The following is a 25,680-nucleotide window of genomic DNA, read 5'->3' as shown; positions in this document are numbered from 1 at the left end:
GGCTCCTCGGGCCGCTACAGAGGCCCAGCGCTCACCACTCCATCATGGCTACCTCACTAGAGTAGCCCTCCCCAGTCTGGCCTTTGGTTCTTCTTTGCCCACTGCATCTGGCCCCTGCAGCCAGCCCACCTCCTCCCCACTCCCAGTAGCTCGGCTAACAGGGCTGCCTCCACAGGGTGTCAGGCCCCCCTGTGATTTTGTAGTTGCCATGGCAACGCGGTAGCCTCGCTAAAGTGGCTGTTCCAAGATGGCGGCCTCAATGCGGTCTGTTTCATCAGGGCCGCCTCATCGTGGTTGCCATTCCAACCTGGCTGTCCCCATCGCCCAGCCCCAGGTGACTAAGCCCTACAGGAGGAGGAAGGCGGAGCTACAGACTCAAGAAGGACAGACATATGGGAGTCCAAGACAAGACTATGATCTTCTCATTGATAACTCGGGAAAGGGAAACGTGTTGGGGGAGGTCTGGGTTAGGACTCAGCAGCCAATTATCTTGGCAGGTGGGAGAGAGCGCTTCACTGCGGCACTGTGGGGGGAAAACAGAAAAGGGTGGTAAAAATGCTTGTCCCACCACCACCCGCCCCTGCCCCCGGGCCTGTGCCCGCTGGATTCACTTGACCAGCACGGGGAGCAGGTTTTCCCTTCATCACCTAGCTCGGCACCTGGTCAACCCAACTCCATAGAGCCCTGATTCCTGTAGTTTTGAACCCCAAACTGGGACGTTCTGATTACAGAGCAGCTGCTGGAGACCAGCCGTCACTGGAATCCTGAAGTAGGGATATTTCTGAACGGATTCAACAGTTGATAAGGGGGACGGCAGAACCCTAGGAATTATCAGTAGGTCGGCCTGGCAGATCAGCGCCTTGGAATGACAGGCAGGAGGTGCTTGGAGTGATCCCTCTGGACGCTTTGCTAAGGGTCTGCAGCCCCTTCTGTCTACTGGGCTGTCGTCAGAGCCAGGGAGGGACTCTGGAAGCCCCTATGAACGTCAGTCGCCTCTGAGGGACTTGCTTAGCGGCCTCCCCACGAGTCTCGGCTGGTGGATGCTTGCTGGACTGAAGCCCAAGGCGGAGGATGCAAGGAAGAGCATTCTGGGTAGAGGGAAAAGCACGTGCAAAGCCCCAGGAGCAGGAGAAGGCACAACCAGTTTGTCCAACCGCCAACTGCTCGGTGTGGCTGGAAAATGGGGGCGCTTGAGGCTGGAGAGGGGCTGGGGGTGGCAGAGGCAGGACCATGACCCCAGGATGAAGGGTTCCGGGGCTGCTGGGGAGCCCTGTGAGCAGGTCAACTGTGGATATGGGCCAGGCACCCTCTAGGGCCCGGAGGTGGAACCGGAGAGAGAGACTGGAGGCCCTGAGGCCCGAGAGGAGGCTGGCGCAGGATTCAGGAAGGAGGACAGATGAGGCTGGGGCTGTGGGGCAGAGAGGTGGGGACAGGAGGGGGACAGGGACAGGCTTTGGAGGGGGCTCATTTTTCGGGGCTCCCACAGCCCCCCGTCCTCTGCCACTACCCATGTTGCTTTCAGTGCTGTGCCACACACCTCCCCAGGCACACTGGAAGCCTTAGCGATCATTTGCTAAGTTCTTCTCGCCCTCATTCACCTCTTATTTGTCCCTCAGCTCCTTTGGAAAACCTCAGACTCCTGCCCAGGCCGGGTCAGGCACTCTCCCTCCCCCACCCCTACCATACCCTGTGCTGCCTTCCCTCCCCCACGTGTCACCCTGAAACATCCTGCTGGGGTCTGAATTGACTTCCCAGTCATACTCCCAGGGGGCCCGGGTCTGCCTAGGCTCTGGTCTCAGCCCTGCTCAGCACCGGCCTCCCGTTAGCTTGGTAAAGGGAGTGGATGAGGGTCGGCAGGGGTGCGCTGGGGGCCGCCCCACGCTCACTTCGGACTTCCAGCTTGCACTCGGCCAGGGCCTCCCCCAGCTCGTTGACGGCCAGACACGAGTAAGTCCCCGAGTCGAAGGAGGACGGGCGGCGGATGTTCAGCGTCAGGACCCCCAGGTAGTTGTTCATCAGGAACCTGGGATCTCCGCTGATTTCCATCTTGTTCTTCATCCAGACCACCTTGGGCTGTTGAGGAGAGTGGAGAGGAAGCCATGTGACAGAGGGTACCCTGGGAGATAGCAAAGTGGGCCTTGGGAGGCAGATTTGGGTTCTCCTTCTGGCTGTGCCACCTCCTAATTTTGACTGGCTGACCTTGGACGAGTCACTTCTCCTCTCTGACCCTCAGTCTCCTCTTCAGTAAGAGGAAGAGCCCACCCCTTGTGGTGGCCCATAGGGCCCTGCATGATTTGGCCCCATTACTCCTCTGCCCTCACTTCCCACCCCTTCCTTCCATCTGCTCCGCCCACACGGGCTGCCTCACTGTCCCTCAAACAGACCAGACAGGCTCCCACCTCAGGACCTTGGCACTGGCTCTTGCCTCTTCCAATACTGCTCTCCCCTCCTCTTTTCACCTAACCAGTGCCTGCCTATCTTTCAGGTCTCAGTTCCCCTGTCACTTCCCGGGTCCTAGACTGGAACAGGAATGCCCCACTTTACACTCTCACAACTGCCTGCATTTCCCTAGCACACTCGCCACCCTTTATAATTTTATAGTCATTTGTGTGACTTCGGATGCATGGCGGTCTCCCCCAACATACGGGAACTCCTTGTTCAAATCACCAGCACATAGAAAGCCTCTGAAAACGTGTATTGAATGAATGAATGAATGATGTAAATAAATGAAGCAAATGAATGAGCTGAATAAATGAATGGATTGGTAGGGAAATGAGCGGAATGAATGAATGGATGGAGTTAGTGAATAAAGCAGTAGACAGCGGTGATGGCGGAGGTGAAGGAAAGAATCCACGGGATGCCTACAGCAGCTGACGCTAAAAGTTGGCAAAATGTGTCAAAAGGGCCAGGCAGTCAATATTTTAGGCTTTTGGGGCTCTGTGGTCTCTGGGTCATGGACCACACACAAACCATTAACGTGAAAGCAAGATAACAAAACAGAAAAAGAAAAAACCGTTTTAAAAATTATTTATCCCCTGGCGGTCCAGTGGTTTGGACTCGGCGCTTTCACTGCCAGGGCCCGGGTTCAATCCCTGGTCGGGGAACTAAGATCCCACAAGCCACGTGGCACAGCCAAAAAAAAAAATATCTCAGAGAAACCGGTGGCAGGCGGATTTGGCCCGAGGGCAGTAGTTTGCCAGCCGCTGGTCTAGGTGGGTCCTTGGAGTTCAAGGTTGCAAGTGTCCACATTCCCAGACAGTAGTCTGGAAACCAGACAGGGCAGGAAGACGCCAAGGAGCCTTGCAGGTTTAGACCCCCTCCGCCCCAAAGGTTTCTGTTTTTGAGGGAAGTCAGTGTAGTGAGCTGAGACTTGGGCTCTGGTTAGAGCAGAGAGACAGGAAGTGGGTTAAAAGTGAGCAAATCCCAGGAGCAGAGAGAGAACTCAGGGAGGAAGAGCCCGTGTGGCGGGCAGGCAATGGGGCTTCACCTCGATGATGAATTCCCTACAGGGTTACACATTACACACACTACCTGCGTACACACACACACACACACACACACACGCGGCACCTTCGGGTAGCCTCTGACGGCGCAGTTGAGAGCTGCAGCGTAACCAGCCACGACCACCCGGTCAGGTAGAGGCGTCAGGAACTTGGGAGGCGTTCGGAAGTCATGCTCCTTGTACTCAGGCAGTTTGAAGGTGACACCTGGGGGAGGGGTGATACACCTGTAAGGGGACTGGTCTTCACTGTCCCCGGACCACTTCTCCTCCAGCACCAGCTGCCATCAACTCTGAGTGCAGGGAGGGAGACTATATCGAAAATAGATAACCAACAAGGACCTACTGTAGAGCACAGGGGGCGCTACTCACTATTCTGTAATAACCTATATGGGAAAAGACTCTGAAAAAGAACGGATATATGTATATGTATAACTGAATCACTTTGCTGTACACCTGAAACTAACACAACATTGTAAATCAACTACACTCCAATTTAAAAAAAAAAAAAAACAGAGAGAGAGGGGGAACTGGGACTGGCCCCCTCGGAACGGTGGCAGTAGCCATACCTGTCTTGAGGATGCAGGCCGTGTTCTTGGAGACGCCAGGCGAGTCACTGAGCCCACAGATGTTCTCGCTGTAAACTCGGAAATAGTATTCGTTGCCCATGATGAGGTCTGATACGGTGCAGGAGGTTTGCCGGTTGTGTTCGTAGACATTGAACCACTCCTACGGCATGGGGGACGGGGAGGGGCCGGGAGAGTCAGGGACACGGACCCAAGCGGGCGCCTCGCTCATAAAACCCACCGTTCCCCAGCAGCTCTGTTCACAATGGCCGGAAGGTGGGAACAACCCAGGTGCCCATCAGTGGATGAATGGACAAGCAAAACATGGTCCATTCAAACCAGGGACTGGTAGGGGAATTCCCTGGCGGTCCAGTGGTTAGGACCCCACGCTTCCACTGCAGGGGGCACAGGTTCGATCCCTGGTAGGGGAACTAAGATCCTGCAAGCCACACTGCACAGCCAAAAACAAAAATCAAACAAAAAAACAGGGCCTAGGGGCTTCCCTGGTGGCGCAGTGGTTGAGAGTCCGCCTGCCGATGCAAGGGACGCGGTTCCTGCCCCGGTCCGGGAAGATCCCACATGCCGCGGAGCGGCTGGGCCCGTGAGCCATGGCCGCTGAGCCTGCGCGTCCGGAGCCTGTGCTCCGCGACGGGAGAGGCCGCAACAGTGAGAGGCCCGCGTACCGCAAAAAAAAAAAACAAAAAACAGGCCTCAGCCATGAGAAGGACCGAAGCACGGATACCTGCTACAATGGGGATGAACCTGGAAAACACAGTACTGAGTGAAACGAACCAGACACAAAAGGGCCACAGAGTGTGTGACTGTGTCCATAAGAAATGTCCAGGAGGGGCCGGTCCACGGGGACAGGAAGCAGATGGGGGGTTGCCAGGGACTGGGTGGGAGGGAAAGGGCAGTGGCTGCTCCACGGACAAGGGGTTTCCTTTTGAGGCGATGAAAATGTCTTGGAACTAAAGAGACGGGGTGGCTGCACAACATTGGGAAGGTGTGAAATGCCACTTGAAAACGGTTAATGCGAAATTTGGCTAGAGGAATTTTACCTCAATACAAAAGAAAGAAAAAGAAAACCTATTAAAGAGTTCCCTGGTGGCCTAGGGATTAGGATTCCAGGCTTTCACTACTGGGCCCGGGTTCAATCCCTGGTCCGGGAAATGAGATCCCTCAAGCCGCCCGGCACCACCAAAAAAAAGAAAAAGAAAATCTGTTATGCACCAAATCTCAGCCCAAAGGCTTTCCTCCCTGTCCCGGCCCATTCTCCCAAATTTCCCGGTGCCTCAGTTTCCCCAGCTGGGAAATGGGAACAACACACCTGCTCTGACAATCTGGCCAGCTTTTCTCCCCCCCAAGTCCACTCCACCCCGGGCCCCTCTAGTCTCTCACCATGGTTTTCTTGTCGGCCTTCTGGACGAAATACCCGGTGATCTCACTGTTGCCGTCATCCTTGGGGGGCTTCCACTCCACCAGCGCGTTGGTGCCCCACACCTCCTTCACCATCACGTTCTCCGGTGGCCCTGCCTTTTCTGGAAGATGGGGCGCGTGTTATGTCATCCCAAGCATCCCTAAACGTCCAGTGCCTCACCTCCTCTCCCCTGTCCATCCCCACACCCTCTGATCTCTCTTAGGCTTTTTCCCACTCCCATTTCCTCCCCTTCTGACCCACTGCCACCTCACACCCTCCCGGGTCCCAGTCTCTCCACTTTCCCCTGTCCTGGGTCCTCCTCATCCCCGCCCATCTCCTCCCCTCCCCCCTCATCGCCGCCGCCTGCGGGCCGCGCACCCACGACCCGAATGTGGATGGTGGCCGTGTCCTTCATGTTCTCGATCTGCACGCTGAGCTCGTACTCCCCGGAGTCTGAGCGGGCAGCCTCGCGCACGAAGAACACTGTGTCTAAGTCGCTGGTGTGCACGAGCACGTGGGAGGTGTCTATGGGCGCCCCGCCCTTCGTCCACGTCACCTGTGGCCTCGGCTTTCCCTGTGCGGGAAGGCGGGGCGGGCGGCGAGGTTAGCCCGGGTCTCACCCGCAGAAGCTGACCCCTCACCCCTGCCCCACCCCGACCCCAGCTCGACGCACCTGGAAGGGAATGACGAGGTTAATATGCTCCCCCACTTTGCGGATGTAAGTCTGGCGGAGGTGCCGGGGCAGTCGGATCTTGGGTTGCTCTGAGGGCACAAACCCAGGGAGGGGCTCAGCGCCAGGCAGAGGGACTCGACGGAGGGACAGACAGACCAGGGGCGATGAGGCTGTCGGGGGAGGCCCTAATGATGACACCGACTTGGTCTTTAGGAGAGCAGAGTCGGGGGTCAGGAGTCCTCACCCACAATCTCCTGGATGGTGACCGGCTGGGCCAGGGTGGCCGGCTGGCTGCGCCCCGCGATGTTGACCCCAACGACGCGGAAGGTGATTCTGGCTCCCGTGGGGAGGTCCTTGACAGTGAAGCCACAGCGCTCCACCAGTTCCGTGTTAGCAGGGATCCACTCGTCAGCTAGGAGAGAGGAGCGAGGCTGGGGATCTTCCTTCAAGACCTTCCTAGGGGCCCCTCCGTTTGTGTCCTTTCAGCGCCTAGGGCCCCACCACAGTGAATAGCTGCAACTGACATTTCTTGAGCATTTCTTATTACCAGGTTGGAGCTAATTAATGTTAGCGCATTAATTCCTGCCTCCATTCTGTTATCCCCATTTTAGAGATGAGGAAACTGAGGCTCAGAGAGGGTAAGGGGTTGGGGGTGGTAGTTACAGACAGCTCCTCGGATTTCCTGCTTGCAAATGGGTGCTTTTCCATCCTGGTTCTATTGCCATGGGTTGGTGAACCAGTGTGAGTCAGACCAACAATCAACAGGGTGAACGCTAACAAAAGTACAATAGGTTCTGAAAGACAGATTGGGGAGGGGTGGGCAAGGGTAGGAACTGGGTAAAGAGTGCTGGGAAGAGAAAAGGAAGAAATTGACCAGAGGCCACCCTTCCATCATTTACATGCATCCCCAAATCCTGTCATCACTGTATCCCGTCAAAATGGAAACTGCTTTCGCCATTTTTAGATGAGGAAACTGAGGCTTAGAGGTTTGCCCAAGGTCACACAGTTACAAGGTGAAGGGACAGGATTGGAACCCACAATTGTCTGACTTAAAGCCTGGGATACAGTGTCAAAATGATCTTGTCTGTCTCCCCAGTGAGAGAACCATGTCTGAGATATCCCCAGAGCCGAGGCACTGGGCCTGGCGTGGAGTCAGTGCTCAATACATGTTTGTTCCGTGGAGGATTGAGAGTGGGATGTGTGGAAATATGGATAGGTGGATGGACAGACAGATGGAGAAACAATGCATAATTAGACGGTTGGATGGTCATATAGGCAAACGGATGGATGGAAAGAAGAGAGGGAGAGAAGAAACATAGTGGTGAAGCGATAGATACATGGATGAAAACAATGTTACTGGATGGATGGATACTTGAATGATCCAAACAATTTTCAGATGGACAGAGAGATGGTTGGATGGATGACTGGGTGGGCAACTGGAGAAAAAGAAGGGAAGAGGGAGGGAGGGAGGGAGAAATAGGGGGAAAGAAGGAAGGAAAAGAAGGAAGGAAGGATACATGGATGGAAGGATGGATGGATGGATGGATGAAAGATTGGTTGGATGGGTAGATGAATGGATGACTAGATAGAACACAGGAGGAGCAACATAGGTAGTAGATAAATACTTGGATGGATGGATGAAAAGGTATCACTATGTGGAGGATGGGTGTAGGGGAGGGAGGGGGGAGGGAGAGAGGACAAGCCGGTCACTGGAGGCCTGGCTTGACCCATCCCATCCCAGGGATTCAGGCAGGCACAGACAGAAGGGCCGTTCGCTCTCAGAGATCTGTCCCTGCACTGCCCTATTTGCAGGCCTCTGGGACTGTGCGTGTGCCACCGCCCCCCACCAGGCCAGACGGGGTAACTCACAGCCTTCCACGCAGTACTCCACCAGGTACCCATCGATGCCACCTGCCCCAATCCTATCTGGGGGCCGCCACTTGAGGGTGGTGGTGGTGTCCGTCACATCCTCCACTGTCAGGTGCTGGGGTTCACTTGTGGGTGCTGTAAGGATCCAGGGAAAGGGGAGGTGGGGTAAATGAGGGCTCAGGGGTCAGAGCTGGAGTCACTGGTCAGGAAAGGGATCAATATGGTGGGCCAAAGGTCAGGGAGCAAGGATGTGGCATCACGGGTCATTAAAACAAGATCTCAAGGAATCGTGAGGTCTCCAAGGGCAGGGATAGGTGTCTGTGTGGTAGGTCAGAGGTCAATGCCATATTCGGGGGACAGCATGGAGTCTAGGATCATAGAGGTCGGTGGCTGTTGTACTGGGTCAGGAAGAGGTCAGGAGGATGCGTGGGGCTGGGGGGTCAATGTCTTGAGTTGTTCGATGAGAGGGGACAGACGTCAGCAGAGTCAAGGGAGTCAAGGCCAGGGTGTAGGGTTAGAGATCAGTGACGGGCAGGCCATGGGTCAGAGGTGGACGGGGGCTCGGTGAGGGTGCAGAGGGGCATCACCAATAGGCATGAAGGGCTTGGTTTTGCTGCTGGGCTGGGAGACCCCAATGGCGTTGACAGCAAAGACCCGCATCTCGTAGAGGATGCCCTCGATCATATTGGTGGACTCATAGGTGGTCTCCGTGAAGACCTCGAAGTTCAGCTTCATCCAGTGCTGAGAGCCCTTCTTCTTCCGCTCCAGGAGGTACCCTGGAGGCCCCCGCAAGCAGAGAGAAGTGGGAAGTCATGGGGAGGCCTGGGGTCCCAGGTCAGTTGGGGCAGTCAAAGGCACATCAAAAGGTCACATGACTCTGAGAGGTCTGAGGCCGTGACTGTTGAGTTGATCTCAGGGTCACAGAGCAGTCAGAGGTTACCCGTCATGGGGCCAGGGATCAAGAAGGGCCACAGGTCATGAATCAGGGCGTAAGGAGGTCATGAATCAGGGCGTAAGGAGGGAGTCACAGAAAATCCTAGGCTGTTAGCCAAAGTGAGGGTTCCCAGGTTGCTGGGGAGTAAAGAATGATAGGGAAGGCAAAAGGGATCGTGAGCTATTGAAGATGGAAAACCGAGTTTCCGAGGGTGGTCACTGAGGATGCTATAGGGACTCTTGGAGGTCAAGGAGAAGTCAGGGGACGGGGAGGTCATCAGAGGTCATGGGCACTGTGGCACACGGGCACTCACCGGTGACCATCTGTCCCCCGTCATACTTGGGTGGCTCCCAGACTAGGGTGGCCCAGTCTTCTCCAACCGATGTGACACGCACAGCCTCCGGGGGATCTGGGACATCTGGGGAAGGGCAGGCAGGATGGTCAGAGGACACCTCATGGCCTCGGGGAACCCCCCCTGGCTCAGCCCCCTTGCTCCCCTCTGCTCACCCACAACCCGCAGGAAGATGGTGGCCACGTCCTCGCCGACGGGGTTGGTGACCTTGATGGTGTAGCGGCCCTCGTCAGCTCGGTCCGTGCTCTCGATCACGAAGCTGCTGGTGTCTTTCTGCTTCTCGATGTGGACCCTGCCCTCAGTGCTTGAGAACACCTGAACACAGCCCACCAGGTGGCCTTTTTCTACCTCTCTCAAAACCCAGACCGGCCTCCACCCCTCCCCTGCCCAACAGTCTCCAATGGCTCCCCGTGACCACACAATACACAGGCTGTGGACCCAGCACAAGTGGACCTGCTGGGTCTGCCCCCAGCCTCATCACCCCCCTGCCACTGCCCTCCTTGCCTTCCAAACACCACCCTTCATTAAAAACGCCAGGCTGTCTCATCCCCAAGAGTTTGCAAAGCTGATCCCCAGGGCATGCAATGCCCTGACCCACTTCTCTATCTGCTATACCGTTACCCATCCTTTAGAACCCACCCAGAAGTCGCCTCTTCTGGAAAGCACTCCTGGATGCCCTCAGCTGAAAGTGACAGCCCACTCTGACTGCTATGACAGAATCCTCATAGCTTCTGGTACCTCCCTTTCTCTCAGCCCTGATCACCCTGAACTGTGACTGTTTGGGCACGTGTCTGCCTCTCTCCAAAAGTGAAGGCTCCAGGAAGGCAGGGGCTGCATCTGACTCATGGTTGTATCCTCAATGCCTATGCAAGAGCCTGACATACAGGAAACATCAGGGGGTGTTTGCTGAGTGAAGGAATGAATGAAGACTGAGTCAAGTCTATCCGTTTTACAGAAGAGGAAACGGAAGCCCAGAGGAGAGAAGAAAAATTGAACTGTTTCAGGGCCTGGAACATACAAGATGAAAATATTTGTTGGATGGATGGATGGATAAGTGGATTGATTCATGGATAAATGGATTAATTACTGGATGAATTCATTAATCAATCAATGAACTGATGAATGGAAAGATGGTTAGATGGATGAACTAATGGATGGCAGGACTGATTGACTGATGAATGGGTTCACGGGTGGATGGATGGGTGGCTGGATGAATGGTTGGAGCACTCATCACGTGCTAGGCCAGAACCACGTGGTGAACAAACAATCTCCAATCTTCAAAACAAGCCTCTGAAGAAGGAATCAGATTCCTCATTTTACAGACAATGAAACTGAAGCTCAGAGAGGGAAACCAGCTTGCCTAAAGTCACCCAGCAGAGCTGAGAGGGCGAAGTCAGGGCACAGGGGAAGCTCCACCTACCTCATCCTCCTTCATCCAGGTGGCGACAGGAGGGGGCTCCCCTGTGATGGACACGTCCAGCCTCAGCTTGTTTCCAGCCACGACCACAATTGTGTTTTCCGAGGTCTTGCCCGAGAAGTCCAGGTGGATCTTTGGTGGCTCTGGTGGCAGAGGAGAGATTCTGGGGAACTTGGGAGTGGGCAGCTGGGCCCTCCCCATCCCCTCCAGAGGATCTCCTGAGAAGCTGGCTTCCAACAGCCACAGAGAACCAGCGGTCCAGGTCCCCTGCCCCTCTGCCCTCAGAGCCAGGAGTCCAGGCCCCCAGCCTAAGGACCACAGCAGCCTCTGGTCCCTACCTTGCTTGGGGACGTACTCCACCGTGATTTCTGGAGGACAAAGAAGACTGATGGTTAGGTCTATGGGGCCCCTGATCCCCCCCCCCTCACACCCCATCACCCTGGGACCTGAGGGGTTGGGAGGTGGACTCAGGCCCATGACTGTCCCTCCTCCCACAAGCACCTGCTGTCACCCCCAGCGTACAGTTAGGGAAACTTAATCCTGAAGGGGGTTGGGGTCTGGGAGGGCGGGTGCACTGGCAGCCAGGGGGAGACAAGGAGGTATCCTCACCCAGGAAGTTGAGTGTGGCCGAGAGGGACAGGGCATAGCCGTCGGGCACAAACGTGTAGTCTCCCTCATCCTCAGGGCGAACATCGTCAATCGTCAATCTGTGGAACCTAAGGGGAGTGGGGGGGTGCAGGGCAAAGGTCAGGCCAGGTCGCCCTGGGGACCACCGCGGAGACACACGCGCCGCCATGCGATCCCCGCGCTCAATGCAATGCTAGTGCCTGGACCCAAATCTCGCTCTGCCCCTTACTAGCTGTGTGACCTCGGGCAAGTCACTTAACCTCTCTGTGCCTCCGTTTCTTCATCTATAAAATAGAGGTAATGTTCACAATCTACAAGGGGGTTGTTGTAAGGCATTTAGAAGACTCCCTGGCACCTGGTAAGTGCGCTGTAAAGCATTAAGATTAGTTCTCAGCATTACTGACACCATCAGCAGGCAGGGGCCTCACACAGAACCCAGAAAAAGTCTACGTCTGCCAAGAGCTATGATCAGGAAATCCACAGGGGCACGACGTTCTGCTGGCATCACAGTGGTTCTCGGCATTCTGCAGATTACCAGGTGTTTATCTCAGGTGTCCACGTGCTACGCTTTGAATTCCAGCCCCGTTTCCCTAGCTAGACGGCCTCCCCGCCAAAATTGACTGTTTGCAAATATAGTCACAAGTTTCCTGTCCTGTAGCCGTGACCCTTGCAAGGAGACCTTGCCGCCTGTGACCTCCTTTGCCCCATAGGATATAGTGGAAGTGACACTGGGACAGCGCCCAGCCCAGCCCTCAGAGGCCCTCTTCGCTTCTGCTCTCTCTCGGGACACCTGTGTTGGCCATGTGAATATGTCAGGACCAGCCTCCTGGGGAATGAGACGTCCCACGAACCAGAGTGGAGGCAGCCCAGTTGACCCAGGTGAGGGCCTGAGGGAGCCCAGGAAGACGGCCATCCGAGATCAGCCAGCCTCCCACCAACCCTGAGACTCACAATGAAATAAACCCTTGTGTTTTATTGTTGTCGTTTGTTTTGTTTTTTCGCAGTCCTGCATGGTTTGTGGGACCTTAGTTCCCCGACCAGGGATTGAACCCAGGCCATGGCAGCGAGGACAGAGTCCTAACCACTGGACGGCCAGGGAATTCCCTAAACCCTTGTTCTTTTAAACCACAAAGTCTGCAGACCATGTCCGCAGTCCACTCCGCACCTCCCGATGTGGGACATGGTGATCCTCTTGCTGGGCCGCACCTCGACCCCATTCTTGTACCACTTGCCCGTGACCTTCTCATCGGACACCTCACACTTGAACATGGCCTGTTCTGAGGCCTTCACCGTCACATCTGCGATGTCCTGCAGGACCTCCAGCTGTTTCTCTGGATGGGGAGGGAAGGAGATGGGGCCATCAAACTGCGGGCAGTCCACAAAGACTGGCGAACACCCATTATGGGCCAAGCAGTGTCCCAGGTTCTTGGGATTCTGGCCGTGAAACAATGTGTGGGCCTCGTGAGCTCACGTTCTAGTGGGGAGAGAGACAGTGAATGGGAAACACACAAACCAATAACTAGAGGGAGCGATGAGGCCTGAGGGATGGCAGGGAGGCCGCAGAAGGCTCCCAGGTAGAGGGCACAGCATGTGCAAAGGCCCTGCAGAGGAAAGCAGGCTTGTTGGTTTGGGAAACAGCCAGCAGGCTGGTGCGGAGGGAGCAAAGCAGACGTGGGAGACGGCACAGGCAGGACACATCCCGTGGGCCATGGAGAGCACTTTGCATTGACTCCGAGTGAGGTGGAAACTGCTGGAGGGTGTTGGGAACATGGCTGCGATCTGACTTACATTTTCTTTTTAATTTTTTAAATAAAACAATGCTTGTATGCTGCTTGTATGTGACTTGTATGGCTTAAAAATAAAATGATAAGAGGATGTAGATATAGAGCGGGAAATCTCTCACCCGCCCACTTCCAATCGTACCGGTCTCGATCCCTTCTCCAAAGACACTATAGCCAGTTCATAGCCAGAAAAGCAAAGATGTACACACAGTTCATTCCCTTCTTTCTTTCTCTTTCTTCCTTCCTTTCTTTCTTTCCTTCTTTCCTTCCTTCCTCCCTCCCTCCTTCCCTTGCTTCCTCTCTTTCCCCTCCATACAAATAGCGGCATATTTGCTTCTTCACCTAACAATACATCTTGGAAACCCTTCCAAATCACTAACTAAAAATTGTTCTTTTTTATGGCTACAGAGGGAACTACCATCACTTATCTGGCCTATTAATGACTCGGGCTTTTTTTTTTTTTTTTTTACTTTTTATACTGAAAATATTACAGACTCACAGGAGTTTGTAAAAACAGCACATAGAAAAAAAGGGGGGGGGGAATAGCACATAGAGTCCCATGTACCCTTCACCCAGCTCCCCCCAATGGTGACATCTCTCGTAACTGTAGTCCACTATCCAAACCAGGAAACCGACATGGGTCCAGTCCTGTGAACTAGACCACAGAATGTGTTCAGTTTTCACCACCTGACATTTTACAAGGATCACTCTGGCTGGAGTCAGGGTTGAAGCGCAAGTGTAGAAACAGAGAGAGCAGTGAAGAGACTATTGCCACAGTCCAGGGTATGAGGGGGGGGGATGGAGACCTGGGCCAGGTGAGGGCAATGGAGGTGGAGAGAAGTGGTGAGATTCAGGATATCCTTGGAAGGTGGAGCCACCGGGATTTGCTGGTGAATCAAATGTAGGGTATGAAGCAAAGAAGGAGTCAGGGACAGCTCCAAGATTTGGGGCTTGGGCAACTTCGAGTGGCGCGTTGAGGCATGCGCAATGCGGCTCCCTGCCCCACCGGGAGGCCCCCTACCTTCCACGATGAGCTCCGCCTCACACTGGCCGCCGTTGGTCATGACCTGGTAGTGACCACTATCCGCCAGGGTCACATCCGAGTAGATGAGGATGTGACGCTTCCCATCCTTCTTGAAGCGGTACATGGACTTGAAGGAATCCTCCCGCGTCAGTTCCACGCCATCTTTCATCCTGGGTGGAGGGGACAGGAAGGGGGGAAGTGAGGGGCCCGCTTAGGCTGGAGTCTGGATGTCAGAGGTGAGTGAGGGGCCAGACAGACAGTCCTGAGCAGGAATCAGGAGTCAGAAGGGAGATCACGCAAAGGAGGAGAGACAAAGGTTGACAGAGGTGTCTAGAATGGATGGATCACAGGTGGGGGTTGGGGAGAAAAAGAGGAAGAAGAGGTGACAGGCCACAGGTCTCAGTTGGAGGTCAGGAGACACAAAAAAAGGGTCATGGGGAGAGGTCAGAACATGGAGGAAGTTCGGGGTCACAGAGAGATGTCAAATATTGTGGCCTCAGTAAATGGTGCTTCCCTGCTTGGTCCAGTCCTCCCACTTCACTTCTACCTCCTCATCATTCGAACCTCATCTCAATCGTCACCTCCTCCAGGAAGCTTTCCCTGACCTCCTGAGTCCTTTTCCCCTATTAAAAAGTGGTTATAGCATCAGTTATTGATCCTCTGCAATATCAATATTTGTCAAAATAAAACTTTGATATTTATTTGTGTGATGACTTTATTAATGCCTGTTTCTGTCTCCAACACACACACACACACACACACACACACACTCCACCCCAGCAGTTGGCCAGATCATAAACTCCACAAGGGCAGGTGCCATGTTAATATATATTCTCTCCATTTTCTCTCCAATACACACAACAGGTGCTCAATAAAGACTCGTTGGAGGGAGAATAGATGTAAGAATGGACGAATGGATGGGTAGATGGGTGAGTGGGTGGACGGGTGGGTGGATGGATGGATGAATCAATGGGATGGATGGGGAGATGATGGATGGATGGATTGGGGGCTGGGGAGATGGATGGATGGATACATGAATGAATAGTCAAAGCATGGATAATTGGTTGAATGGGTGAATAAATAACTTAAAGAATCAGAAATAGCAGGGATCAGGAAAAAGACCTGGAAGAGGATGGGATGGGGAGAGGTCAGAAGTTTCAGAAAGAGGTCATGGGTGAGGATCAGGATTTATAGAGAAAGGCTGAGGTCTCCTGGAAACTACCGGTTAAAGGTCTGAAATCTTCAAGAGAGGTCCTGGGGCTTCCCTGGTGGCTCAGTGGTTAAGAATCCGCCTGCCAATGCAGGGGACACGGGCTCGAGCCCTGGTCCTGGAAGATCCCACATGCCGCGGAGCAACTAAGCCCGTGCACTACAACTACTGAGCCTGTGCCCCACAACTACTGAAGCCCGCGGGCCTAGAGCCCGTGTTCCGTGACAAGAGAAGCCAGGGCAGTGAGAAGCCCGCGCACTGCAAGGAAGAGTAGCCCCTGCTCGCCTCAACTAAAGAAAGCCCGCGCGCAGCAACGAAGACCCAATGCAGCCAAAAATAAATTAATAAAATTGAATTTAAAAAAAAAAAAAAGAGAGAGGTCCTAAAGATCAAGACTGAGACAAAGACACTGTGGGCATCTGTATGGATGACTGTGGGCAAAGACACTGTGAGACAAAGACACTGTGGGCATCTGTGTGGAGATCAGGGGTCAAGAGTCACTTACCACATGACTTGGGCGCCCTCTTCTGACACCTCCACTGCCATTTCTACCCGGTCGCCCACAAACACCTGCTGGTCCTCGAGGGGTGTGACAATCAAGACTGGGGGTTCTGTGGGGCGCAGGGCGACAGGAGGTCAGTAGGTTCAGGATCCCCTCCAGAGCCCCACTCCCCAAGCTCACGCCCAAATCCCGGCCTCACCTCTGACGAAGACCTCAGTGAAACACTTCTCATCTTTGACGACGACCTCATAAGCAGCATCGTCCGCCAGCGCACACTTGTTGATGGTGAGAATTCGCTTCTTACCAACATTCTCAAACACGTGCCTGACGCAGAAGTCTCAGCTCAAGCCAGGGCATGGGGGAGACTCTGCGTCCACCCATCTATCCTCAGGACAGGCCACTCCCTCTCAGAGCCAAATTGTGTGGGAGGAGATCGACGGTCCAATTTCTAGTATTTACGTAACCACAGCAGAAATACTGACCGTCCACCCATATCCGTCTCTTCCATTTAGTAGGGACACACAGCGACCCACCTAGACAACTACATTTCCCAGCCTCCTTTGTGGCTCGGCGGGCCGCACCACTGAGCTTGGACAGACAGAATGTGAATGGATGTGATGGCATAACTGCAAGGTCATCTGTAATTCTGCGGTGCTTGTTCTAGACTTCTCTCCTGCCAGCTTCCTGTCTGATAGACACAGATGTGCCCATGACCCGCTTCAATCATGCAGATGAGGACACCACCACGAGAAATGGTGTAGCCAAAAAATATGGAACTGCGTCTAGCTCAATCCGCCAGAAATATCTTTCTCTCTAAATTAATACGTTCTGGGGACTCTGTTACGGCAACTTAACCTGTATCTTTGCTTTGTTTTGTTTTGTTTTGTTTGCGGTACGCGGGCCTCTCACTGCTGTGGCCCCTCCCGTTGCGGAGCACAGGCTCCGGACGCGCAGGCCCAGCAGCCATGGCTCACGGGCCCAGCCGCTCCGCGGCATGTGGGATCTTCCCGGACCGGGGCACGAACCCACGTCCCCTACATCGGCAGGCGGACTCTCAACCACCGCGCCACCAGGGAAGCCTAACCTGTAACTTAATTAACATAATTTTTATCTTATCCAAAATGCTCGTGATGAGAAATTTGGAAAACACAGCCGAGGGGAAAATAATAAAAATAGAACCCATCCATAATGGCATCATCAAGAGATAACAGCTACAAATATTTTGGCCTCTCTCTTTCCAATCTTTTTATATCTAATTTACATGTAGATTAACATTTTGTGAAGCAGAGATGAGCACTGTGCTTCTGCACATAACACTCATCTGTTTTTTTCTTTTTTTACATCTTTATTGGAGTAAAATTGCTTTACAATGGTGTGTTGGTTTCTGCTTCATAACAACATAACACTAATCTTGAACAGCTTCCCATGTTAGTATAAATTTTAGAATATCTTTTTTAGTGACTGCACAGCACCTTAACATGGAATTGTGTGTTTTGGTTATCTGACTTTTTGCTACAGCAGCAAATGTTCCAGTGAACATCCTTGCAGCATGATCACGCATAACCATGATCATGCCCTTACGATAAATACCTAGGCTTGCACGATCTAAAGGCTTTGGGGGGACTTCCCTGGCGCTCCAGCGGGTGAGACTCCGCTCTCCCAATGCAGGGGGCCTGGGTTCGATCCCTGGTCGGGGAACTAGATCCCGCATGCCGCAACTAAGACCTGGCACAGCCAAAAGGAAGAAATATTTTAAAAACAGATAAAGGATTTAGAATACACTGCCCTTTTGGAGATTTGCCAATTTACATTCCCACCAGTAACATGTGGACCTATTTCCCTATGTCTTCTCCAGCACTAGGTTTTATCCTTTTTTGGGGGGGGGGGCTGCACCCCGGCATGAGGCATACGGGGATCTCAGTTCCACAACCAGGGATCGAACCCGCGCCCCCTGCAGTGGATGCGCTGCGTCTTAACCACTGGACAGCCCGGGGAGTCCAGATTTTATCATTTTGTAAAGTTTTTGCCCATTTGGAGAGCAGAAAGGCCGTTGGTGGGGTTTTTGTTTGTTTGTTTGTTAATAGTTATTTTATTTATTTATTTGGCTGCGCCGGGTCTTAGCTGTGGCGTGCGGGATCTTAGTTCCCTGACCGGGGATCGAGCCCGGGCCTCCTGCATTGGAAGTGCAGAGTCTTAACCACTGGGCCACCAGGGAAGTCCCAAGACCGTTGTTTTGACTTGCGTTATTATTAGTGGTGGTGGTGGTTGTGTTTGCAAGGTTGAATATGTACTTAGTGAATTAGCTACTTGGGTTTCTTCTAACTGAATTCCTGTTCTTCATCGCCTTTGTCTGTTTCTCTACCGAGGTATTTGCACTTTTCATATGGATGAGGGAGTGCCCTTTCTGGGTTAAGAGTGGCCAGCCTTATTTCTGGACTCCCTCTCTGGGACTTGGATACCCCCAGCCCGGGGACTGCCCCTCTCACATACTTGCTACTTGGTTTGATTTCTTGACCGTTCTTGAACCACTTGAGGGGAAGGTCTGGGTCGCTAATCTCTACCACCAACTTGATCTTGTTGCCTTTGTCCACTTGGTAGGCTGGATCCAGCTTCTTCGTGAAGGCTGGAGATTGAGGGATGCAAGCGGGATGGAGCTGAGAGGTTCTCACTGTCCTGAGCTGTCAAGTCTCCCTCCCCAGACCACCAAGGTCAGAGAGCCTCCTGTGAACTTGGAGGCCCCTGAGAACTGGCATCTCTATTACTCCTCAGATTAGGACCTCCAAAAGATAAGTCCAGGGTCCAAACATCAGATACCTATGGTGCTGGAGTCCCTATGGGCAGGGCCCGTCTCCCCTCAGACCAGCACTGACCTGCACTCTTCTTGACCTCGACCTTGGCCTTCTTGAGTCGCTTCAGCATGCCCCGGAGGTCAGTGATGCCATACTGGAAGGCAATCCTCTCATACTCGCTCTTCTTTGCCCCTTTCAGGAGCTCCCAAATCTCAGGCGGGATGCCTAGATCATCGTCATCTTTCTTCTTTCTCTTCTCCTCCTCAACCACCTGCCTGAAGGTGGAGAGAACAGGCCGGGGCCACCAGGGAGTGAGGAGGTGAGGGTCTCCCTCTGCCTTCTCCACTCACTTGCTGTGTCACTTTCTCTCTCTGGGTCTGTTATTCCTTATCCTGTCCCACCTGAACCATTGCTCCAGCCTCCTCCCTGGCCTCCTGACCTCATCTCATCTCTTCACCTCCAGTCGGTTCCCCACTTGGCCCCAGAGGGCTATTTCTGACCCCCACATCAGATGCCACCCCTTCCCTGCTCAAAACTCCTCCATAGCTCCCCATTGCCCTCAGGAGGAAACCCCAGCCACTCAGCCTCGAAATCACAACCTCGCCCTCTGTCCCATCACACTCCCACAACTATCCAAACCACCCTACTTGCCTTTTCCTGAGCACTCTGGGCTCGCTCCTGCATCCCAGCCTTTGCACAACGTCTTTCCCTGCCTGGATGACCCATCTCCACCTGCTCTTCAATCCTACAAATGCTAGTACCGAAGTTCCCTCCTCCATGAGGCACCCCCTGTCCTGCCAGCACCTCAGTTGCCCTCACTCTGAGCTCTCACGAGGCCCTCGTGGGACCTTCTCTCTGACCACACTAAACAGTCGTGGTCTGTGTCTGTGTCTGCTGGATCAGACCCATCTTCCCAAGGCAATGAGCGACTCAGTGTCAGGGAACCAGTCAAACTTCTCCCTGTCCCCTCATCAGGGCCTGGTAGACGGGAGGCCTCAGAAGATGTTTGATGAGTGAGAGAGAGTGAATCTCTGGAAAGAAGGAAGGAAGGGGAGGGAACAAAAGAAGGATAGATGCGTGGGTGAATTTGGGGGACATGTGAATATCTGGATTGATGTACAGAGCATTAGGTGGGGAACTGGTAAATGGGTGGAGGGGTCCATGGATGGCTAAGTTGATGGATGAATGGGTCAATGGATGGGTAGGTTGGTAGGGGATGGGTGGCATTAAGACAGGTGGATGGGTTGATGGAGGATGGCTGGGTAAGTGGGTGGATTGATGAGTTGGTGGCAGATGGCTGGGTGAGCAGTTGGGTGAATATGTTGATGGAAGATGCCTGGGAAGATGGTTGGCTGGGTAAAGACAAACAGATGAATCTATTAGTAAACGGAGTTTCTGGGGATTTGGTTATGGAGATAGTTGAGTGAGTAGAAGGATGGATCCGTGGACCAGCAGATGATGAATAACTGAGTGATTGGACAAGCATCATGTAGAATAATATGAAATTGCCAGTATTCAATCATTTTTTACCTACAGAATAGCAACTTCATATAGATGAGTCTAACAGGGAGCTATCTGGGAGGATGGGCGTGCCGTTGAAGAGGTGAACAGTTGACAGAGGAAAGCCTGGCTAGATGGGTAGGTGGATGAGTAGATGGGTGGGATGTTGGACTCAGTTGAAAGAGAGATACAGGTGCAGATGGGAAGGTGGATGCATGGTAGACAGATGGCTGGTGGAAACGTGGATAGATGGGTGCCTCAATAGATGGGGAAGTGGATGATGCGGTAGGTGGGTGAAGGATGAATGAATGGGTTAATGAATGGGTGGCTGAGTGTAATGGCCGATGCATGGACGGACAAGTGGGAAGAGGCGGGTAGATGAATGGATATGTGGGCAGATGGATGGGCGGTGGGCAGGTAGGTGGATGGGTAGATTCGTAGATGGATAAATAGGTAGCTGGTTGCCTGAATAGATGAGTGGGCAGGCTGATGAGTGGGTGGGTTGATGGGTAGATGGATAAATAGCTGGCTGGCTGGCTGGATGAGTGGACAGCCTGGTGGGTGGGTGAATGGACAAGTGGATGGATGGATGGTTGGTTGGGTGAACAGGTGGATGAGTAGGTGAATTGGAGCCTGAGTGGACAGGAAAGTGGATGTGAGGACGATGGATTAAAGGGTGGGTAGGTAGGAGAAGCGATGGGCAGATTGTTGGTTGGGTGGGGCTGTGGGTAGGGGTGTGGGTGAATGGGTGGATGGGTGAATGGACAGGTGGCTGGGTGGGCAAGGAATGGGTAGATGGAGGGGAGGCAGAGTCCTGGGATGGCAGTGCGGAAGCAACGGGGGGCAGGGGGGCCTCACCCACCATCCTTCTCCTCCTTGAGGCCCCATCTCCCCTTTCTGTGCCAGGCGGGGTGGACTCACCTCTTCTGCAACAGGCCGCTGAAATCCAGCTCACCTTTGCCTTCCGGCATCTTTTCACCCCTGTGGCCATTGAGAGGGAGTGTGAACCCCATGGAGGTCCCAACCCTCAGACTCACCCTGGGTCCCCACTCCTTGCCCTCCCTGATCCTCCCCTTCTCCCACAGCTGCCCCTCCCAAGGGACACCCTCCCATGGTCCTTGGCACCAGGACATACTCCTGCCCCTCCCCAGGGTCCAGGGTCACTTACGAACGCTTGAAGCTTTCTAGACTCTGCCCAGCGGAGTCCTGATTGGGCGCTGGGGAGAGGCAATGGGGGAAGGGAAGGTGAGCTTGGAGGCAAGGCCTGATCTAAGAACAAGAGTGCCCACCCCGGGCCTGCACAACCTCCCCCAGGCCCCTTTTCCTCCATCTCTTGGGCCAGCACACCCTCTCACTTGGGCCTGGACACCCTCTGCTTGTAGACGCATTTCCCTGGCTGCCATGCACCACCCTCTCTCAGCGGCCTGTATCCCCCTCACACCTGGGCCGGCTGGCCCTTCTCCCCGGGGCTGGGCAGCCTCATTCCCTGTGCCCTCCATGTTTAAGTCCCCACACATCCTGGGCTGCAGATGCCCCAAAACCTGTACACTCTCAGAGTTCCATACACATGCTCCCAAATCTGTGTAGCCTCCCATCAATCCTGTACACCCTCACCCTAAACCTGTCCACCCTTAGACTCCCCTGAAATAAACAGTAGACAATAAAATGGAAATTATACTTTAAAAAACCAAAAAACAAAAAAACCCTGGGACACCCTCACTTCCCGAGCCCTTACTGCCACTTTCTCAAGCTTGTACACTGTGACCCTGGAATCTACATAACTCACCTCCTAAGTTCCACGTGAACACCCCCAAACCCTGAACCTTTTCACCCCCAAATCTACACCTCCTCACCCTCTAAGCCGGTAGATCGTCTCCCCTATTTTGAACAACCTGACCCCTGCCTCTGTGCTCCATCTTCCGAAAACCTGTGCCCGCCTTGTCCCCACATCAGTATACTCTCCCCACACCTGGCTGACAGATCCATCCCCCGCAACCAGACCCAAGACCCCTGGTCCCCACCCCCGCCAGCGTACCCTCCACATCAATTTTGAAGGCACAGCTGTCGCAGATGTCCTTGGCTTTGACCTCGAGGCGGTAATCCCCGCGGTCACCCAGTACCACCTTCCCGATGTGCAGCTCCAAGGAGTATACCTGGGGGCCAGGCCAGGGGTATGGGTGCACATGTCCGACCCCCAGTGCCACCCCACCTCCCCCAGAGCCCACCTCACAACTCTGAGTGCCCCCAGGAAGGGCCAGCTGTCTCTTCCCATGCCTGGACAATCTTGGCCTCTGGGGGCCTGCGTCCCTGACCCTGAGAGCTCTCTGGGCACGCACACGCCGTGCCCAGGTGCACCCTGCCCCGGCCCAAACATTCTTCCCTCCTGCCCGGCACAACCCCTACCAAGGAGCTCCACACGACCTCCAGCCCTGGCCCACAAGCCCTCGAGTCCCCACAGGGTCCTCACATTGCTGGCAGAGTCGTGGGACTCCTTGAAGGAGAATCGGGCCCCACTCTTGCTGTCCAGCTCCAGCCACTTCCCCTTGAACCACTTGATGGCTGGTTTGTCCGGCAGCTCTTTCCCGTTCAACTTGGCCAAGATCACGGCATCCTTTCCTGGGTGGGGGTGGAGGGGTGGGAGGGAATGGCCAGGCAGGAGTCATAAGACTCTACGGAGAGGACTAGGAAGCCGGGAGACCCCAGCCCCGCCTCCCTCAGACCCAGGAGCCCAGCCCCCACCCGATCCTCCCCGAGACACCCCTCACCAGTCTCCACCGACACAGAGGCTGGCTTCTTCAGGAAAATGCCGGTGGGCTCCTCAGCGGTGGGAGACTGGTCCTCAGGTGGGGCTTCTGCTCAGGAGACAGGATTAGGGGGTCTAAGGCCGGCCAGGGAGGGGACGGCAGGCCACTTTGGGGGCGGGGTTGAGAGTGAATGAGGGACCCTCTGCTCAGCAGTCAAAGACCTTGGGGCACAGTGGCTTCTCCTGACCTGGGAGAGACCACGCTTCATGCAGGTAGCTGCGTGACCAGGTTCCCCGCCCCTTTGGGCCTCAGTTTCCCCATCTGTGAACCGGATGGTCTTAAATGGGGCTTTGGGGTAGGAGAGGATAGACTGGGGCATTCAGAGCTGGGCAGGACTCGGTGATGAATGAGCCAGTTGCTGGGGGCTTGAAGGCCAGGCTGAGGGGCTAGGCTCTGTCCTGGAGGCACTGGGGAGCCAGGGAAGGCTGTGAGCAGGGGAGGGCGGTCAGCACTGGAGCTGTGGGGAGGGTGGACTAAAGGAGAGGGAGCGGGAAGGTGCAGAGGGGCCAGCGGAGGCTGGGGGATGAGGTGCCAGCTTCTGCCCGGCCCTCTGGAACACCATCTCACCTTTGGGGGGCTCTGCAAGAGCCTCTGGAGGCGGGGCTTCCTTGGGAGCCGGTTTGGTGGCATCTTTGCCTGCGGGGGCATTTTTGGCCGCTGTGAGGCAGGAGATATTCACAGTTGAGCGCGTGCTCAGCGTTCTCCTCTTCCAGAACCCAGGAGTACAGGTCCCTGGGCCCCTCCTCCTTCGGAATCTGGAGTCCAGCAGTCCAGGTGTAAATTTATCTCTAATCCCAGAGTCTGTGAGATCCGGTTTCTCCTTGCCCCAGGCAGGCCATGCCCCATCCACCCAGGCCACCAGGCTCTGACCTTTTAGGTCTTGGAGGTATAATTAGCTCTTCCCCTGGGCTGGAAACTGGATACTCCTGCTGACCACAGCATCTTGCACCCGTCCTGCCTGCTGGCACCTGGCCCGCTGGGGCCCCCAGCTGCAGCGAGGGGCTGGACCACCATCCCTCAGCCTCGTTGGTCTGGTGCCAGCGGACTGGACACCCCGGGAGGAGGGGGTCCTCCCTGGGGGCTTGTGTCTCCTCTGTTCACTGCCTCATAGAGAGAAAGCCCCAACCCCATATAAAGAAATGCCTCCAGTCCCATTCAAAGAAGGGCCCCAAAACTGCACATGAAGAAAAGCTCACCAGCCTCTATATGGAGAATGTCCCCTAATTCCTACATGGGGAAGCCCCAATTCCCATTGAAATGAGGTCCCCTCAACCTTGTACAACCTTGTACCTTGAACCTCTAATATCTAGGCACATTGAGGACCTCATTCCCCTGCAGCGAAAGACCCCAATCCTCACTCAGAGAAGTGACCCTGGTCCCTTCCCAGAAGACCCCATCCCCAAATGTAGAGGACCCCAAACACCCTGCAAAGATTCCGCAGTCTACAACCACAGGACTCCCATCCTCAACGAGAAAAAGGGACACAAATTCATAATCAGAGAATCTCCATCTGCACCCAGAGATAAACCCCCAACTCCCCAGAGAAAGGAACCCCTACCACCCCACAGGGAAGGGGAAACCCCCTCCCACCTAACACAAGTATGGGACCCTCCTATCCCACACAAGGAAGGGAGCTCCTCCCCACACAGAGAAGGCACCCCATTCTCCCAACCCTATGGAGGGAGAAGCCCCCAGTCCCCATTCAGAAAACAGAATCGCGTCTCCACATAGGGAGGGAGTCCCCAAATCCACCTGGTTTTTCCTCAGGCATGTCGGCGGACCTGCTCTCTCTCCTCTGACCGCAGCTGTGTCCCGATGGGCCTTAAGGAGGACAGGTGGGCCCCGGGGGGAGCCCTTTAAGGAGTCCCGAGACTCCCAGGAAGCCCTGGGAGGCATCAGACGCGCCTCCCCACCCTCCCCTGCAGCCCCACATTCCGCCTGTGTGTTCGAAAGGGCGAGAAATAACAGCTGGACAAGGAGAGATGGCTGAATGCCAGGTCCCCAGGGAGGAGGGGCTGGGGTTCCGACACCTGGGTCCGAGGGAGGACGTGCCAGAGGCGGGTGACTCCCGGGTCTGAGGGAAGGGGGCCTGAGGGCCTGGACTCCTGGGTCCCGGTGCAGAAGGGACCTGGAGTCCAGATTTTTGGGTCCCAGAGAAAGAAGGATGAGGGCCTGGACTCTTGGGTCCTAGGCGGAGGGACAGTAAAGGACTGGGGTCTGAAGTGGGTGAGGGTTCTGAGCCAGAACTCCGGCATGGGGGTTGAGGATGGTGGGGAAGACAGGGTCTAGAAAGCCATTCTTAGTATCTGCAAGTCAGGAGTTTTCGGGAAACCAGAGCCGGGAGGGAGGGTCCGGTTTCCCAGGGTAGGCAGGATGGCCGCGGGGGAGGCGGGGGGAGGTCTGTGTGCCCGCAGGGAGGGCACTGAGTGTCGGGGACTCCGGAGTCCCACCCCCGGGCGTGGGCATACGTGATGGCTTGGGCCCCGGCCACCTGGGACCCCGGATTGGCCGCGGCCCCTCGTGGGACCGCGCCCTGCGGGCTCCCCGCGATGGTTCCCGGAGCGGGCGCGGCGGGCACCGGAGGCGGGGGAGGGGGCGGGTGCCCCAGCGGGGGCGGGTGGGGAGACCGGGAAGGCCCTGGAGGGCTGCCCAGACATTGGCGCCCTTCCCGGCAGGGGTGCCTGTGGCTTTCCGTATGGGGGTAGTGGTGGCCGGA

General features: G+C 54.9%; 1 protein-coding gene across 1 annotated transcript; it reads right to left on the bottom strand.

The window, feature by feature from the left end:
• Positions 1-2: 2 nt before the first annotated feature.
• On the bottom strand, positions 3-23,852 carry MYBPC2 (myosin binding protein C2). The gene is made up of 27 exons (XM_027079110.1): positions 23,532-23,852; positions 22,926-23,012; positions 22,628-22,776; positions 22,196-22,313; positions 21,329-21,377; positions 21,082-21,141; positions 18,742-18,935; positions 18,362-18,494; positions 16,071-16,195; positions 15,875-15,980; positions 14,157-14,329; positions 12,520-12,685; positions 11,337-11,443; positions 11,066-11,095; positions 10,731-10,870; positions 9,466-9,625; positions 9,272-9,376; positions 8,612-8,800; positions 8,025-8,159; positions 6,400-6,567; positions 6,156-6,244; positions 5,861-6,056; positions 5,464-5,603; positions 4,069-4,228; positions 3,571-3,707; positions 1,887-2,073; positions 3-523 (listed from the first exon to the last, which is right to left on the bottom strand). The coding sequence occupies exons 6-27, from the start codon at positions 21,129-21,131 to the stop codon at positions 513-515; spliced, it is 2,901 nt and encodes a 966-aa protein (XP_026934911.1). The 5' UTR covers positions 21,132-21,141; positions 21,329-21,377; positions 22,196-22,313; positions 22,628-22,776; positions 22,926-23,012; positions 23,532-23,852; the 3' UTR covers positions 3-512.
• Positions 23,853-25,680: the final 1,828 nt, after the last annotated feature.

This window comes from Aethalodelphis obliquidens, unplaced genomic scaffold, assembly GCF_003676395.1.
Source record: "Aethalodelphis obliquidens isolate GAN/ISIS:26980383/991018 unplaced genomic scaffold, ASM367639v1 scaffold43, whole genome shotgun sequence".
Classification (NCBI taxonomy): Eukaryota; Metazoa; Chordata; class Mammalia; order Artiodactyla; family Delphinidae; genus Aethalodelphis; species Aethalodelphis obliquidens.
Note: the sequence above shows the minus strand (reverse complement) of the source record. Positions and strands in the feature narration are given on the sequence as shown.

Excerpts from the sequence above, each read along its gene's own strand:
- MYBPC2 (XM_027079110.1), bottom strand. The coding sequence starts at position 21,131 with ATGCCGGAAGGCAAAGGTGAGCTGGATTTCAGCGGCCTGTTGCAGAAG. Across the intron at positions 18,495-18,741 it reads CGAGGTCAAGAAGAGTGCAG|CCTTCACGAAGAAGCTGGAT; the intron begins GTCAGTGCTGGT and ends CTCAATCTCCAG. Across the intron at positions 16,196-18,361 it reads GAAATCAAACCAAGTAGCAA|GCACGTGTTTGAGAATGTTG; the intron begins GTATGTGAGAGG and ends CTTCTGCGTCAG.